The 19302-nt window shown below is 43.4% G+C and overlaps 1 protein-coding gene across 7 annotated transcripts in view; it reads right to left on the reverse strand.

Annotated features, from left to right (window-relative positions):
• ZNF335 (zinc finger protein 335) overlaps positions 1-19302 on the reverse strand; it is a 167056-nt gene that overhangs the window by 66681 nt on the left and 81073 nt on the right. For all 7 annotated transcript variants that reach the window (XM_068115359.2, XM_068115361.2, XM_068115355.2 and 4 more), the window contains one exon: positions 16057-16151. In XM_068115359.2, the coding sequence (XP_067971460.2) occupies positions 16057-16151 (95 nt within the window). The remainder of the gene's footprint in view (positions 1-16056; positions 16152-19302) is intronic.

Below are 19302 nucleotides of genomic sequence, written 5' to 3' on the forward strand. Positions count from 1 at the left end.
TATATATCTGTAAAAACCATTTGTGATGTAACAAAGGCTTTTGTGTGACCTACAGGCAAAAATAGTGGAATTTTGCGCAATAAATCAGCTTCGGGTTTACCAATAAATATCAACTAAACAATTAATTTCTTCATAAGTATTTGAGTTGTATTACAACATATTACATCAAAATAACCCTCTATCATTCTCCTTTTTAGAAATATAACTCATAAAGATAAATCAGTTGAATTAATAGAGTTATTACCGAAACCATATGTCACCCCCCATAAAAGTAACCGACATTGATTAATTTATAATACATGTATATGCATTAACCAAACAAGAATTATTTTAAATCCAGTTGCAGAAAATCAATTTTGAGCTTGATTGCCTTTTTCTAAAACTACTGATATATACTTATCTTTAATTATTTCATTTCAGATGCTTGTGCTGACAATTGATCTGCAATTATGGATCTGGAACCACCTGTTGTGAAGCATCGTAAAATTGACACTGACCACTGCATCATATGCTTTAAACCCCTCAACCCTAAAAAGCAAGAAGTTGTAAAGAACCCAACATTTAATGGTTTGAGTGCAATCTTCAAAGCAAGTCAAATCAGAAAAGATGACGTTTATGAAAGTATCTGGCCTTTGCAACAAGACATATTGAGTCTTGATTTGAAAGTATCATTCCACAAATCGTGTCGGGCCAAGTATACCAGCAAGTCAAATATCTCCACATCCAACCCCAGTGAGAGTGACCAGCAACCATGCACGTCTGCGGCAACAGAACACACAAGAATCAGCAGAAATAAAACAGCTGGGTTTGACATCAGGACTAACTGCTTCATTTGTGGAAAATCCAACACTTCCAGAAACAAGCTTACACCGGTATCTACAGGAATTGGACAGTCCACCAGAGAAAAAGTTCTGGCAGCAGCTGACAAAAGACAAAAAAAAAAAAAAAACCACCTTTAGAGGCCATTTTTCCCCGCAAAGCGGGGGTTGGCCTTTTTCGGGCACCGTGGTTGTTGTTGTTTTTCGGTCCCCTATTTGAAGCAATGTTTTACGGCCGGATGCCCTTCCTGACGCCAACCCTTTTTGCCGCCTTTTACGACAAGCAGGGAATTACCAGTGAACTGGTACTCAATTAGCCGACCTCGGAAGGATGACAGGCTGAGTCAACCCCCCTGGCGTTAATTCAGCGATCGACCGGGATTCGAACCCAGGATCCTTGGATCCTAAGCCGGCACCCTAGCCGCTAGCCCAACACCAGGGTTTTGCTGACATGCTGACAAAGCTGACAAAAGACAAGACAATAAAATACACATGCGCATGCTTGCCTTTCCAGATTTGTTCGCCTATGATGCCAAGTACCACAGGTTATGCTATTCACACTATATTTCAGAACGGAACATCACTGCTGCAATTCGTAAATCAGGAGAGGAAACAATGGGCACATTACATGATGAAGCTTTTGATGAACTGAAATGTTATCTGGAACAAACTGTGTTCTCCAAAACTAAGACAGTGACACCCCTCGTTCATCTGAAAGATGAATACGTTGGATATTTGGTTTCACTGGGTACCACGAATGCAGAACAGTATAAAACTTGGAAGTTGAAGGAGCGATTAACTAAATATTATGGTGACCAAATCGTCTGTGTAACATTTGATGGCCACACTGACATCATATGCTCTTCTTCTGTGAACTTAGGTGATGCCCTGAGAAAAGCCACGATTCTGCAGAGCATGACTGGTGAACCATAATATGAAGACATCCCGTCTGATGTACCATCAGCCATAGATAGTGAAATGCATACTTTGCATGCTGCAGCTGGTATCCTGAGGAAGCACATGGCTGATATCGAGCATGTTGGAAATATGTATGCACCTGTCGAGGAAACAGATATTCAGCACTGTGCAGAATTCGTTCCTAATACACTCTACGACTTTATTCAGTGGTGCATCAGTGAGAAATCACACACGAATGTAACCAGCTGTAGTGATGAAGGTGTTATGAAGAACAACCTGAGGACGATCGCCATTTGTCAACCTGAGGACGGCTTTTAAAGAACTCTGTGATGGGGACACTGAAGTAGCTTCCACAAACCACGCTGAGCATGGAAAGACAAGGATGGTAAGGGATGAACAAGATGTTACCAAGATCACGGAATTTGTATCAAACGCACAAAATCCGTTTGACCTACGTACTGTACCTGACGAATTGGTCAACATCGCCACAGGCCAGGTTGCTTCACAAGAAGTATCAAACGGACTTGGACATTTCTTAACAGACGCCCAGAAATGCAACAAAAGTTTTATCGAAAAGCGACTTCTTGCTGACCAAACCAAGAGTTTCTGGGAAACAGACTCACGAACAAAGACACCAACGTTTGCGGACATGTCAAAACCCATGAAAACCAACAAACGAGATAAATTGATGGTGGATTCAGAAGTACTTTTCCGGCGGCTGCTTGCTGTCAAAGAAACGCAATGTCAGTCTGGAACAAGTCCTGACACATGAACTGGCTCCTGTGCCACCGTCCCGCTTCAACAATGATGGGACAATGCGAAAAACCAACAAGGCGGATCTGGCAAAGAAGTTAGAAGCTAATTGCGAGGAAGTCCAGGTGCTCGAACCCTCTGACCAACATGATACTGCTTATGTCATTGATGGGATGGCACTACTTCAGGCACTTGATGAAGCCCAGTTTGACACATTTGACGATCTCGGACGTACCATAATGCAGAAGATTCAGTCACTGCTTGCTAGTAACTAAGGTGTGACATCAGTTACATTGGTTTTTGACAGGTATGATGTACCACTCTCTATCAAGCAGCTGGAAAGAGAACGTCGCACTGGTGGAGAGTCAACACCCAGATATGTCATCGATGGACAACGCACAGTTCCAAACTACAGGAAGTTCCTGAAGAACACCACAAACAAATCAGCGCTTGCCGATTTCCTCTGCAGTTACTTGACAGTAGCCGCCCAATTGCAGCTTGAGGAAAACCAATCTGTCACACTGGCAGGAGGCTTTAACGATGGCCTGCTAGTTAAAGTTGTGGATCATAGAGGCATCCGGGAACTACCTGAATTGTTCAGCACACATGAGGAGGCTGACACACGGCTCCTGCTACATGCTATCCATCTCGCCAGAGCACACTCAAGGGTCATTGTACGATGTGATGACACTGACGTGTTGGTCCTACTCATCTATTACTGTGGGAAAGGCATGTTTGGGGACACCAAAGTGTACATGAATGCGGGTCACTGTACAAAAACAACGAATCGTCAGAGATTCATTCCTGTCAACAGAATAACGGACGACATCGGTCAGGATACGTCAAGTTGCTTGCCAGCATCACATGCTATAAGTGGCTGTGACACAACCTCCTCGCTGTTCAAAGTCGGGAAACGCACTGCATATTCGAAACTCAAGCAAAACATTGCACACTTGGCACCACTGTCACGGTTAGGCCAAACCAGAGATACAACCAATGTCGTCAGCACTGCCACAAAATATGCTCTGTTATGGTTCAAAGTCAAGTCACACACTCGACCAACTTCGTTATGTTTATGCCTGCACAAGTGACAAACCAGCATCTCTCTTCCCACCAACAGACGATGCTTTCGAACAACATCTGAAGTGAGCAAATTACCAGGTGGCGATATGGACCCACAGCCATGTAGCGAAGCCTGTACTTTGGAACCCCGATGGTAATGGATGGCAGGTCAGAGACAACAAACTTGAGCCTGTCATGTTCCAAAAGGATGCATCCCCAAGGGAGGTTCGAGATCTCACGCATCTCTACTGCACCGACGATGACTGTAGGCAGAGCAGAACATGTCATTGTATCTCTGCAGGACTGACCTGCACTGAATTCTGCTCGTGTGGTGCAGACGATTGTCCAAATGTTGATGATTCTGTTGTCTTTGACGACAGCACTGATGAAGAGCGTGACTGAACTTTTAAATGTATTACATGTATTACTTCATGTAATAGATGTACATAAGTTACAGTGCATGTTATGAATTCATTATCGTCATATGTGAAATAGCTTATATCAACATGATGTCTATAAAAGTCACTTTCACAATTGTGTCAGAATCTTAAGTCAATTCTTCATGTTGCATATCTGCTTCGGGATTTCTATCGGTCAGCATTAGTGGGGCGACATATGATTTCAGTTATAACGATATCATTTCAGTGACAATTATATCATTAGATATATTTTTCAAAGGGTAAATAAACTTGGATTATGTTGATGTAACAAGTATGACTGCAAGTCCAATATTTTTGAAGTAATTAAGGTTTTTGTTGATATTTATTGGTAAACCCGAAGCTGATTTGTTGAGTAGAATTCCACTATTTTTGCCTGTAGGTCACACAAAAGCCTTTGTTACATCACAAATGGTTTTTACAGATATATATGTCATCATTCCGCATATTTTGGTACCAAATTTGTGTTTGTAGCACCAGTATTAACAAATATATGAGCCAATATGAGCCAAAATCTGTGGTGATTAAATCCATTTTTGCAGTCTGCAGTGGTACATATGTAAACGTGATTTTCAAAATGTTGTGCAATGATCTCAGGTTCACAACCATGATTTTCTAACTCCCCAAACATCCCTCCTCAAGAAAAAATAGGTTGCGACTTGTTCTACCTTGGGTAGGGGTATGCCACCCAAAACCTCATTTGGCCACTAGCCTATATGGACACTGCCAGGACTTCCAGGAAAGAAGTTGGAATTTCAAACAAGGTGGATCTGGGGTGAATTAGCGGGGGTAGAAAAGATCAAGGTTTTGGATGGGGGAAGATAAGAGATGGTGGTGAACAGCTGTTTTAAAGACCTGGAGGGAGGAGTGGGATTGAAGGGAGTGAGGGAGTTTGTTCCAGAGGCGGGAGAAAAGAGGAATGAAAGAGTGAAGGTGAGCAGAGAGCCGAGATTTCGGCAGTTTAACCATCAGAGGGTTGCTGGCAGATCTTGTGCGACCTGTAGGAATATTTGGGGGACAGAGCACAGAGAGAGCTGGGGGTGCAAGGCCGGAGAGGAGTCGGTAGAAGACAGAAAGACCACCTACCTGCCTGCGGTGAGTGAGTGAAAGGCCCTCAGAGATAGCTTCATCGCGGGAGATTCCAATAATTCTGAAAGCTTTGGTTTCAACAGCGTGAAGCCGAGCTAGGTGTGAGGCAGGAGCACCGGCCCATAGGGGAGAACAGTATTCCATTGAGCTGCGGATGAAAGCCTTGTATGTGGTGAGGAGCTCAGGTGTGCCGAGGAAGGACTTCGCACGACGGAGGATGCCCAGTCGGCGACTGGCTTTGGAGGCCAGCTTGGAAATGTGGTTTTCCCAAGAAAGATCATGGCAGATAGTGAGACCCAAAAGCTTGAGCGACAGAACTTCTTGGAGAGGATTGTTGAGAAAGTAGATGGGAGGGTTGTCCAGTCGATCTTTTCGGAGAGACATAGTAAGAGTGTGAGATTTGTCAGGATTGAAAGACATGTTCCACTTGTTTGACCAGTCTGTGATTTTGTCCAAGTCTTCAGAGAGTGAGGAGGCTGCAGACTGCCGATCTGAGGGAAGAGGAATGGAGCGGCAGAGAGTGGAGTCATCAGCAAAGAGATAGAGAGGATTTTCAAGAGAGTCAGAGAGATCATTGATGAAGACCAGAAAAAGCACGGGGCCCAGAACACTGCCTTGGGGAACTCCAGCCTGAACAGGAAGAGGAGATGAGAGAAACCCATTCAGGGCCACACGTTGACGACGACTAGAGAGGAAGTCCGCCAGCCATGCGTGGAGATTTCCATGGATACCAAAGGAGGAGAGTTTGGTGAGCAGAGCGGGGTGCCAGACCGTGTCGAAGGCACGTGATATGTCGAGGGAGACAGCTCTAATTTCCTGTTTGGCATTGAGGACCTCCATCCATTGTTTAGACAGCAGAAGCAGCATGTCCAGAGTAGAGTGACCTGGTCTGAAACCAAATTGATGATCAGAGATCAAGCCATTGGAGAAGAGGAAAGATTTCATATCCGAAGCAATGATGGATTCCATGACTTTGCTGATAATTGGGAGAAGGCTGATTGGTCTGTAGTTGCTAGGATCTGTTTTTGCACCTTTTTTGTGCAAAGCGGTGATGTTGGCTGATTTCCAAGCAGATGGCAGTTGACCTTGAGCAAAAGAGAGGGTGAAGAGAACAGAGAGAGGGTGAGATAGAGCAGCAGAGCAGGATTTTAGGACCCGTGGGCTGATGCCGTCGGGTCCAGTTGCAGAATCAGAGTCGAGGGTTGACAGAAACTTTTCCACCTTGTCAGGAGGAAAGGCCACGGAGTCCAGGAGCAGCAGGGTACGACTGGGTATGGTGGGTACAGAGAGGGATGGGTTTGGGACACAAGATTTAGAGGCAAACACAGAGTTGAGGCATTCAGCTTTTTCACGTGCGGAGTCAGCTGTGTAGCCGTTTGAGGTAAGGGAGGGGATGGAGGGGGAACAAACACCAGAAACGGATTTGACCAGACGCCACCAGGATTTGGAAGAGGGAGACAGATAAGAGAGTTCGGTCTTGAGAACGGAGAGATAGTTTCCTGGCTCTCCTTAGGGTGGACACACACTTGTTTCGGGCTTTGTGAAAGGAAATGAGATTTCCTTCCGTTGGATTTGCTTTCCAGGAGACGAAGGCAAGTTGTTTCTGGGCAACAGCCTCACCACAAGATTCCGTGTACCATGGACGGGAGGAAGGGTATGACAACTGAAGACGAGATGGGATAAATCTGTGCATGAGAGAGAGCAATTTACTTTGGAAGAATTCCCAGGATGAGTTGATGTCAGAGGTGGTAGAGATGGGAGACCAGTCCAGATGATTGATGGCTGCTTGAAGACCGTGCCAGTTGGCCTGAGTGAAATGCCAGACTCGTCGACGCTGAGCAGGCTCCCTGAGGATGGTCAGAGAGATGTCCACTTTAACAAGGACATGATCAGATGATCCGATTGGAGCAGAAGAAGAGCAGCAGACATTTTCAGGGAATTTAGTCATAACCAAGTCCAGAAGAGAAGATGTTCCGTTGACTGAGATCCGGGTCGGGAAATTGACAGATTGTGTCAGTCCCAGTGAGTCGCAGAAGTCCTTTGCTGAGGAGCCATGGCTGGTGAGAGAGGTACCCACACCCAGCCAACTGGCATGGTGACAATTGAAATCACCACATATGAGGAAGATAGAGTTGGGATGAGTAGATAGAAGTTGGTCCATATTATCAGACAGCGAGATGTAGATGGAGTCATCACTGTTTGGTGGACGGTACAACACACATATGAACAAGAGGTGGGAGCGAAGGGGAAGCCGTAGCCAGAGGTATTCCTGGGGGTGAGGTGGAGAGAGTGCAGTGCAGGGCGAGTGAGGAAGAGAGTTTTTGATAAAGATAGCAACCCCGCCTCCAGGACGAGGCTCAGGTCTATCATACTGGAGGAGGGAGTAGCCCGGGAGAGATACTAAGGAATCAGAGACATCATAAAGGAGGAAAGTTTCTGTTGAGCAGATCACGTCTGGTTTGACAGAAGCAACCTGTATGGAGAGATCAGTTAAGTTTGAACGAAGGCCCCGGATGTTTGAGGTCCATACCGTTAATGAAGAGGAAGGGGGAGCATCAGATACAGAACAGGGGGGAGGAGGGGTAGGGTAAGATGTGGAAGAGGTGGAAGAGGTAGGGAGAGCTGTTGAAGGTGTGTCAGAGATTTCAGAATAGCTCGGAGAAAGGGAAGGATGGGGCGGACAAAAGGTTTGATGGTGATTGGGTGAGGCACAATGAGGTGTTATTTGAGGAGGGGGAAGAGCGAGGCAGAAGGTTGGGGGAGATGGAGGTGAGAGTTGGAAGGGGGAAGAAGCGGGGAGGACGCTTTGAGGAGGGGGAGTGAGAGGGGGGGAATTGAGAAGCAATGAGGGTGGGGAGATTTGAAGGGGAGGGGTGAGGGGGGAGTTTGGGAGGGAAGGGACAAGGGGAGGGATTTGAAAGGGATGGGATATGGGGGAGATTTGGAGGGGAGGGGTGAGGCAGGAGTCTAGGAGGGGAGGGGCGAGGGGGCGTCTTGGCGGGGAGGGGTGAGGGGGTAGTTAAGGAGGGAGGGGGCAAGGGGGGAGATTTGAAAGGGATGGGTGATGGGGAAGATTTGGAGGGGAGGGGTGATGGGGAAGATTTGGAGGGGAGGGGTTATGGGGAAGATTTGGAGGGGAGGGGTGAGATTGGATTTTAGAAAGTGTACGATTTATGGGAAACGAACATTTATTGCAAAATGTGTTTCTTGTGACCTTCGAGTTAAAAATACGTTTAAGGACGCTGGATGGAGGATGGAGTGCAGGAGAGTTTCGGGAATGTAGAAAAAAGGCACTATAGGAGATGGATATTTTTTTTGGGATGAATTGATTTGGTGAGCAAGTCGAAAGCAGCCTTTTAAAGAAGAAGAAGAAAAAGGTGTTATAAAATATGACGGAATACATAACTTGAGGGGAAAGTGTAAACATTGAAGGTTAATAACAGTGAAAACTATCTGGGGAAATGGGGGAGAAACACGTGGTCGAAGAACGAACGAACGAATAAGAATGAATAAACGAATGAGAACAGAGAAGGAAATGTTTTTTTTTTTTTTTTTTTTTTGAGTTGAGATTTACACAAGGAAGTAGGCTATGGGTGAAAAGACTGGGAATACAGAGAACGAAAGTGATTGGATCACAAACGACGGACCGCTGAGAGAAAAACAAAGCCTCAAGGTTGTACAGTGTACACTGTACAAGGCCTCAAGACACGAAACGAATTAACACGATTTTCAATACAGGTATGAAAGATTTGCACCGAAAAATCTTCGTCGGGACACAATATACATACAACACCAGAAATAAATAGTTTTAACGAAAATACAAATGGGAACAATCACTTAACTTCGATTTCAAATCGTTCGCGACGCGGCAAAGGCCTTGCTCGCGACACGGCAAACAAACAGACTTGGCTTTCTTGCGGAGGGCAGCAGGTTTTCTTCTAGGATTTTTCTGTATTTTGATCCATCCTTTTTCCCTTCTATTCTGACAAGTGCCCCAGTCCCTGCTGATGAGAAACATCCCCATAACATGATGCTGCCACCACCATGCTTCACAGTCGGGATGGTGTTCTTTGTGGGATGTGATGTGTTGGGTCCATGCCAAATGTAACGTTTTGCATTTAGGACAAAAAGTTCCATCTTGGTTTCGTCAGACCACAAAACTTTTTGCCACATGGTTTCAGAATCTACAGAGTGGTTTTTTTCATACCTCAAATGGGACTCAAGGTGGGCTTTTTCAGTAATGGCTTTTTTCTTGATACCCTACCGTACAGGCCAAACTTGTGAAGTGCTTGGGATGTTGTTGTCACATGCACACAGTGACCAGTCTTTACCATAAAGGCCTGTAGCTCTTTCAAAGTTGATTCAAACTCAAAGTTTGTTGATCAAAGTGATTCAAACTCAAAGTTGATTCAAAGTCTACTTCATAATGATTGCCTTCACTGTGCTCCAAGGGATATTTAAGGCCTTTGAAATATTTTTATATGCATCCCCTGATCTGTGCCTTTCCACAACTTTATCCCGGAGGTCTTTTGAAAGGTCCTTGGTGCTCATGGTTGACTTTTTGCTGTGAAATGCACTACCCAGCAGAGGAAACCTACATGAACAGCTGATTTTATTTTGAAATAATCAGCATCACTACAATTTAACACAGGTGGCGGTCAATTAAAACGGTGTGTGATTTTGAAGGTGATTGGTTACACCTGAGCTAATTTATAATTGCTATTATAAGGGAGGCGGACATTTATCTAACCAAGATATTCTGGTTTTGTATTTTTAATTAATTTTCTGAAATTTGTCGAATTTGTTTTTCACTTGGAAGTTCTGGGTTACGGTGTGTAAATAAAGGTGGAAAATTATGATTGAATGCAATTAAATTCCAGGGTGTTTTTAAAAAAAATTTGTAGGCAACATCGAGGCTCTTGAGCTGGCACATTAAACACAAAAATCATAAACGGACACATCAAAACAGATAATAAAGGGAGTGGGAGACAAGATGGGGAGAGAGAGGGAAGCACACAAGCACAACAAAAGAGAACAGGGATGTCGGTAGATCTGTGGGAGGGAGAGGGCTTTGGGGGAGTGGGGGGGGGGCAGAGGGAGGAGAAAGGGATACATGGTATAAAACAAATTGACACTACCAGGAATTTCGGGAAGAAGTCGGAGATTGAAAGAGATGGATTTGGGGTGTATTAACGGGGATAGAAAAGATCAAGTTTTTGGATGAGGGAAGATTAGAGATGGTGGTGAACAGCTGTTTTAAATACCCGGAGTGAGGAGAGGGATTTAAGAGAGTGTGGGGGTTTGTTCCAAAGGCGGGAGAAAAGAGGAATGAAGGAGTGAAGGTGAATAGAGTCTTGATTTTGGCAGTTTCACCACAAGAGGGTTGCTGGCAGATCTTGTGCATCCTGAAGGAATATGTGGCGGACAGAGCACAGAGAGAGCTGGGGGAGCAAGGGCGGAGAGGAGTCGGTAGAAGACAGAAAGCCCACCACCCTGCCTGCGGTGAGTGAGTGAAAGGCCCTCAGAATCAGCTTCATCACAGGAAATTCCAATGATTCTGAAAGCTTTGGTTTCAACAGCGTGAAGCCGAGCTAGGTGTGAGGTCGGAGCACCAGCCCAGAGAGGAGAGCAGTACTCCATCAAGCTGCGGATGAAAGCTTTGTATATGGTGAGGACCTCAGAAGTACCAAGGAAGAACTTTGCACGATGGACGATAACCAGTGGGCGACTGGCTTTGGAGGCCAGCTTGGAAATGTGGTTTTTTCCCCCAGGAAAGATCATGGCAGATAGTGAGACCCAAAAGCTTGAGTGGCAGAACTTCTTGGAGAGGATTGTTGAGAAAGTAGATGGGAGGGTTGTCCAGTCGGTCTTTTCGGAGAGACAAAGTGAGAGTGTGAGATTTGTCAGGATTGAAAGACATGTTCCACTTGTTTGACCAGTTTGTGATTTTGTCCAGGTCTGCAGAGAGTGAGGAGGCTGCAGACTGCCAATCTGAGAGTTGAGATATGCAGCTGCAGAGAGTGGGGTCATCAGCAAAGAGATATAGAGGATTTTCCAGAGTCGAAGAGATCATTAATGAAGACCAGAAAAAGCACAGGGCCCAGAACACTGCCTTGAGAAACTCCACCCTGATCAGGAAGGGGAGATGAGAGAAATCCATTCATGGCCACACGTTGACTGCGACTGGAGAAGAAGTCCGCAAGCCTTGCGTGGAGGTTACCATGGATACCATAAGAAGAGAGTTTGGTGAGCAAAGCTGGGTGCCAGACCGTATCGAAGGCACATGATATGTCAAGGGAGACAGCTCTGATTTCCTGTTTGGCATTGAGGACCTCCATCCATTATTGAGACAGCAAAAGCAGCATTCCCGGAGTAGAATGACCTGGTATGAATCCAAATTGATGATCAGAGATCAAGCCATTGGCGAAGAGGAAGAATTTAATATCGGAAGCGATGATGGATTCCATGACCTTGCTGATAATTGGGAGCAGGCTGATTGGTCTGTAGTTGCAAGGATGTTTTTGCACATTTTTTGTGTAAAGCGGTAATGTTGGCTGATTTCCAAACTGATGGGCAGATGACCTTGAGCAAAAGAGAGGGTGAAGAGAACAGACAGAGGGTGAGATAGAGTGACAGAGCAAGAATTTCGGACCCATGGGCTGATGCCGTCTGGTCCAGTTGCAGAATCAGAGTCGAGGTTTGACAGAAACTTCTCCACCTTGTCAGGAGAGAAGGACACATAGTCCAGGAGCAGCTGGGTTCGACTGCGTATGGTGGGAACAGAGAGAGATGGGTTTGGAACACAATATTTTGAGGCAAACACAGAGTTGAGGCATTCAGTTTTTCACTTGCAGCCATTTGAGGTAAGGCAAGGGATGGAGGGGGAACAAACAAGAAATGGATTTGATCAGATGCCACCAGGATTTGGAGGAAGGAGACAGGTTTGAGAGTTCAGTCTTGAGAGTAGAGATATTATTTCCTGGCTCTCCTGAGGGTAGACACACACTTGTTCCGAGCTCTGTGAAAGGAACGGAGATTACCTTCAGTTGGATTTGCCTTCCATGAGGCGAAGGCAAGTTGTTTCAGGACAACTGCCTCACCACAAGATTCAATGTACCATGGACGGGAGGAAGGGTACGACAACTGAAGACGAGATGGGATAAATCTGTGCATGAGAGAGAGCAGTTTGCTTTGGAAGAATTCCCAGGAAGAGTTGATTTCAGAAGCAGTAGAGATGGGAGACCGGTCCAGATTTTGATGCCTTCTTGAAGACCGCGTTAGTCGGCCTGAGTGAAATGCCAGACACGTCGACGCTGAGGAGGCTCTCTGAGAATGGCCAGACAGATGTCCACTTCAACAAGGAAATGATCAGCTGAACCGATTGGAGCAGAAGAAGAGCAGCAGACATTTGCAGGGAAGTTAGTCATGACCAAGTCTCAAAGAGAATATTTTATAAGGTAACAAAAGGTTAAAATTTTGAGAGGGGATTTGGATTTTCTTTTGGTACTGTAGATGGCGGGCGTAATAATCACTAATTTCACTACGAAATGTTGCGTGATTTGGTGTTAATGTCCATTTAAAATTAATGAAATGAAACATTTTGAAAATTTTGAATTATTCTCACTCAGATTTCAATATTACTGTAATATATATTATGAGGTTGTTTAAACTTTCTTTATACAAGAAGAGGATTTGTCATACTGGCTACCATCGAGGGTGCCATATGATACACATTTACATCTTACTATAATTCACCAAATGTCCGTCTGTCTGTCTGTCTGTCTGTCTGTCTGTCTGTCTGTCTGTCCGTTTGAAGGTACCGCAAAAACTGCTGAACCGATCGCAACGATATTTTGGGTGGGTAATCCTGGGATCTCCAGGAGTAAAATAGGCTATTTAGTTTTTTCCAATTTCAGCTTTGGTCTCCAGCATTCTCAGGTTGGACTCCCGCATAACATTCGCATTCGCATAACGTTCATTGTAACGATGTTTTCAATGTGACGATGTTGTTTTCCCGGGTGCCGCACAAACGGCTGCACCGATCGCTGCACGGCTGCACCGATCGGACTCGGTGACCTCGGACAAAGACCTTTTATAAGGACACGGGTTGAATCCCTGCTTGAGAGAATTCCAACCCCCTCCCCGCCATCACGGCCGTCTCTCCAACTCACAATCCCACGAGATATGCGGAAAGAACGACCCAAAACCAATATAAACATCATTAAACATCATTCATATATAAACATCATTAAAAGTAAATAATGACCTCGGCCAAAGTTCAAATCCATCCACAACTTTTTGAGATATTTTGTTCACAAACGGACAGACAGACAAACGGACAGACAGACAAACGGACAGACAGACAAACGGACAGACAGACAGGGGTGAAAACATAACCTCCATCCACTTTTGGTGGCAAAGGTAATAACGGTTCAATGGGGTGGTGTATAAAGGTGGAGTTCGGGACTGCTTCTGGACTCCTTCAATAGCACCAAACTTTCGGATATTTTTAACAATCGTTGAAGTCATTATTTTATTAAAATTTAAGTGAAATTTAAGTTACACTGTGCAGGGTATCGTGTTCTATGAACTCTCATGTTTTTTTCTTAATCAAACTGTTAAAATAAGTATGGGAGCCTTTTCTCATAGAGATAATTGGGGTCTTCTCCCGATCTTGAACCCCATCCCCAGATAAGCAACCCATTCAGAAACCATACTTTGGTCCCCTTAGGCAACATGCAAAATTTCATTTGATTTGGTTTCGTAGTATTTTAAAATTTTGAAGCATATATAAACAAATAAACAAACATACAAATTCACTTTTATCGTAAAAATCTCCATCTCTATCCCGCACTCGCAAAGCGACAAGTGGGGTTAAGTAATTGGTTAAATTTGTCTGTCTGTTTGCGGACATCGTCAGTCTACGATGGAGGACCAACTTAATTAATGAAGAGTAGAACATGAATTGGAACACAAATCTGCAGTTTAGCAGTACTTTGGCTCTGACTTTGTGGCAAATTGTGTGCAATGTCGTCCCGGTCATGCATGCACACAGAGGAGTAAGGTCATTTTTTCTAATCCATCTACCTGTCTGGCAGTGAAACAAAATTGAAAATCATTCCGAACAGCTATCTTCAAGTCTTTCCACAGATTATCAATGGGATTCAAGGCTGGGCTTTTCAAGGGCTTTCATGTTCTTGTTCTGAAGCCATTCCAGTGTTGCTTTGGCTGGATGATTGGGGTTATTGTTCTGTTGGAACGTAAATCTTCACCGCAGTCTCAGGTCTTTTGTACTCTGAAGCAGGTTGTCCTCAACGGTTTGTCTGTATTTGGCTCCATTCTTTGTTCCCACTCCCCTTACAAGTCTCCCAATCCCTGCCAATGAAAAGCATCCCCATAGGATGATGCTGCCACCACCATGCTTCACAGTAGGGATGGTGTTAGATGGGTGATGAGCTGTGCTCGCTTTCCGCCAGACGTAGCATTTTGCATTCAGGACAAATAGTTCATTTTTCATCTCATCAGACCACAGAATCTTTTGCCTCATGTTCTCAGTCTTTCACGTACCTTTTTGCAAACTCCAGGTGTGCTGTCATATGCCTTTTTTCTCAGGAGTGTCTTCCATCTGGCCACTCTCCCATAAAGCCTAGATTTGTGAAGTGCTGCAGAGACTGTTCTTCTGGCAGGTTCTCCCATCTTAGCCAAGGAACTCTGTCGTTCTGTCAGAGTGGTCATTGGGTTCTTGGTTACCTTTGCCTGTGGCTGCATCATATTCTGGGGGCGCAGCTTTGCTGCCGATGCAATTCCCTCTTACCAGCTAGCTGGCACTCATTTTGCCAACCTCGAGAAGGATGACAGGCTGAGTCGACCCGCCTGGTGTTCACTCAACTGCACGACAGGGGCTTGAACCCGAGTATCTTAAGCCAGCCACCTTAACAGTTAAGCCAACACCAGGCTATCATGGTTATGATGCATTAGCATTGCACCCCATCTTGATGAAATGTATTAAAAAACGAATCAGCATATCATAATAGCACCTCCCCTACACTCATCAATAATCAGTCACTCCTGACATCCACCCATCATCAGTAACCCTGTACAACCATCCATCCATCCAACCCCCAACACCGATCCATCCATCAGTAACCTCCAACACCCATCCGTCTTTGGTGACCCCCTATACCCATCCATCAGTAGTAACCTCTACACCCATCCAACATTGCTAACCCCCTATACTCCTCAATTATGGGTAACCCCCATTACCCATCCATCCATCGGTAACCTCCCCGACCCATCCATCATTGATAAGTCCCATACACCCATTTACCCTTGTTAACACCATATACCCATCCATCATCGGTAAGCTCTATGGCCGACACCCTTCCATAATTGATAACCCCTACACCCATCCAACATTGATAACCCCCTATACTCCTCAATCATTGGTAACCCCTTACAGCCATCTATCATCAGTCACCCCTCTGGCCCAGACCCATCCATCATCAAAACCATCTATGGGTATAGAGGGTCATACCCATCGTCATCGATAACCCCCTACACCCCTTCATCCATCGATCATCAGTCACCCCTATTGCCTCCACCCATCCATCATTGGTAACCTTCTACACCCACTCTCTTAGACTTTCATGTGATGCGTGCAGCTTTCACCAAATTGAGCAACAGTTCCAACACACTTCTGTCCATAGTTAAAGGAACCCTGTATTTTATTGGTGGATGTATTTTTCTGACGTTTTGCAAGAATCACCGTTTATTAACAATAAAAGTAAAAACTGCTATTTAATAGTTGTAGTTTTCCTCAAACTGGATTTTTTTGGACAAACCCTTCGTTACATTTTTAAGTTGCAACACCTCAAGTGAAGTTAAAGGAGGGCTAACAAAGCCTCACGCCACCCCTCGTTAATTTGGCCACAATTATTTGCCTCGTTATTTGGCAGTCTACCAATAATCATGTCGCTCACCTGCAGGATGGGAGAAACAAGGCCCGGTGCCGAACTCATGTTCAACAACAAACTAAGGGCAACTTGAGCCTCTTCATGTGCGTCCCCACTTCGGCCTGGGAAGGGAACAAGAAGAATCTGTAAGTGAGAGGTTGGGAGACAGAGGAAGTGTAGGATAAAGATAAAGGAGGACAAGATGGGAATTAGATAGTAATGACAATCTTCATTCTTTATGCATATGTTGGAGAGCTAGAATTGTTGCGGAACAATCCTAGAGTCAGGTGAATCGATGTGTAACTAGAACGGGCACTCGGTAGAGCGCATACCTTCGCCGCAGCTACTTTTGTTGCCAAAATAAAAGACTACAAGATCAGTAGGTGATAAATGTTGCTTCTGGGACACCTCCGTTTAACATGGGAAATCCCTATCTAATGTCATTTACCCCTTGTCTTTTTCAAAAATCATAAACACCTCTATTTCTCCCTCTATGAACCTATAATCCTTCTCACCTTATGAACCTATGATCCTTCTCGCCTTATGAACCTATGATTTTCTTCCTTTATGAACCTATAATCCTTCTAGCCTTATGAACCTATGATCATTCTCACTTCCATGTAAATTTCCCTCTCACCATCACTTTTCTTCATTTCCCCTTAACACCTCTATTCCTGACCCCCTTGGTCTTATGGGCCTTTTTCTCTTACTATCAATGATCATTGTTGTTCATTGATCATTGATTATGTTCGGGTCCTGTGCCACACACTTTTTGTTAAGCTCCGCGCCACTTTTTGTTAAGCTCCGCGCCACTTTTTGCTAAGCTCCGCGCCACTTTTTGTTAAGCTCCGCCCATTTTTTTGTTAAGCTCCGCCCACTTTTTGTCAATCCCCGCCCCGTTTTGGTAGGCCCCGCCCACGTTTTACTAAAGCCCACCCACTTTATAAACTCTCCAGCATTACATTATTTTTAGTTAAGACATTACATCATTTTCTGTTGAAACATTACATCATTTTCTGTTGAAACATTACATCATTTTCTGTTGAAACATTACATCATTTTCTGTTGAAACATTACATCATTTTCTGTTGAAACATTACATCATTTTCTGTTGAGACATTACATCATTTCCAGTTAAGACATGCCCAGACTTGCCCAGACTTGCCCACACTTGCCCAAGGGAATTTCCACAGGAAATGACACACCCAGTCTTTCTTATAAAAGGCACTAACCACACAGGCCTTTTCAAACACACTTTCTGCTTCACTTGAGAATGGACTACTATGCTGAAAAGGAGTTGGATAACTTTGGGAGTCCTACTACCTGTGTGGAGCTCAACCTTCAGATTGATGAACTGGACTCGAACCTCTTATCAATGGAGGTAAGTTTATTTATTTATTTATTTATTTTTTTGTATTTTTTTTTTTGTATTTTTTTTTTTTTGTATTTTTTTTTGTTTTTTTTTGTATATTTTATTTTTGAATTTTTTTTTTTTTTTTTTGTATTTTGTATTTTTTTTTTTTTTTTTTTTTTAGATAAGACTCGTGCAAGAGTCAGCAAAGTTTCTTTTAATATTCATAGAGCTTGATTTATATAAATAATAATATTGTATTAAATTAATACGTTGTTATTTTCTCTCACAGGAAATTGTATCTGAGATACAAAATGAAAATACCACTTTTGCCACAACCTGGGGTGAAATGATGATTGATTTGTTTGAAGACCTTTTGAACAACCAAGACCCACAGAACGAGTTCTACCTTGATGGCCCAGCCAAAGAGTTATACCGTGGAGACTCACTAAATTTGGGAAAAACAAATTATGAGGTCTGCCTAGATGGTTCTAACTGTGGAGCCTACCTTGGAGACTCACTAAATTTGGGAAAAACAAATTATGAGGTCTGCCTAGATGGTTCTAACTGTGGAGCCTACCTTGGAGACTCACTAAATTTCATAAAATTAGGAAAAGAGTTTTACCTTGGAGACTTTGAAAACTGGTTTCGTTTTGGAGACTCTAGCTGTGTGGAGCTAAACCTTCACCTTGATAAACTCGATTCAAATTTCTCATCAATGAAGGTAATATTTTATTTTAATATACATATAATAATTGTGTATTAAATGTAAAAAATAATTAATTAATACGTTGTTATTTTCTCTCACAGGAAATTGTATCTGAGATTCAAAATGAAAATACCACTTTTGCCACAACCTGGGGTGAAATGATCGATTTGTTTAAAGACCATGACCAAGAGAACGAGTTTTACCTTGATAATCCAACGAAAGAGTTTTACCTTGGAGGCTCTTTGGATTCTAAAGCAATGAACAATGTTCTTTCTTTAATGACGTTTGATTTAAGGTAAGTTCAGTTGATTAATAATCAATTAAAGTATATGTTATTTCATTCAATATTAGATAAGTAATATATTTCTTTTTTACATGTATTTCAGCAATATCAAGAAAGTTCGGGGAAGAAGATGCTGGAAAATACTTTCTTCCCATTTCTACTTTTTCCAACTTGAAAGCCTTGAAAGACAGAATTGGAGGAAGAGGAAAAATATATATATTGAAATACGTATTAAAAAACATTTTAAAAAAATATTGAAATACGTATTAAAAAAAGAAAAGGAAAAAAAGATTATGCTAGGGTTAGGGTTGGGATTTTGAATGTGAGGGTTAGGGATGGGGTTGGGTTAATGGGTTAGGGATGGGTTGGGTTAGGGTTGGGATTTTGAATGTGAGGGTTAGGGATGGGTTGGGTAAGGGATGGGGATGGGTTAGGGATTGGGTTGGGTTAGCGTTCTGGATGTGAGGTGAATTTTTGAATGAATGTCAAACCTCACAGACTCATTTATCTTATATTATCATTGAATTGTTTTAAAAAAGTTGGGAAAAGATAAATAGAATTGGAAGGTCATACAAAGAGATGGAGTTAAGAACTTTTTTTAATGGTTGATGTAATGGATTCAGTTGTTTTGACTAACAAATATGGTGTTTTAATGTGGGGGTTGGGTTAGGGTTTGTACATTATTATGACCCACTCACACACACACAAAAGTTAAGCCCCAACTAAAAAGTTGTGGGATTCTGTGTTTGGGGTTCACAGATTTAAAAACGTATCCCCATGATACACACAAAAGTTAAGCCCCAACTAAAAAGTTGTGGGATTCTGTGTTTGGGGTTCACAGATTTAAAAACGTATCCCCGTTATACACACAAAAGTTAAGCCCCAACTAAAAAGTTGTGGGATTCTGTGTTTGGGGTTCACAGATTTAAA

The sequence above is a fragment of the Myxine glutinosa genome, chromosome 5 (assembly GCF_964187855.1).
Source record: "Myxine glutinosa chromosome 5, kmMyxGlut1.1, whole genome shotgun sequence".
Lineage (NCBI taxonomy): Eukaryota > Metazoa > Chordata > Myxini > Myxiniformes > Myxinidae > Myxine > Myxine glutinosa.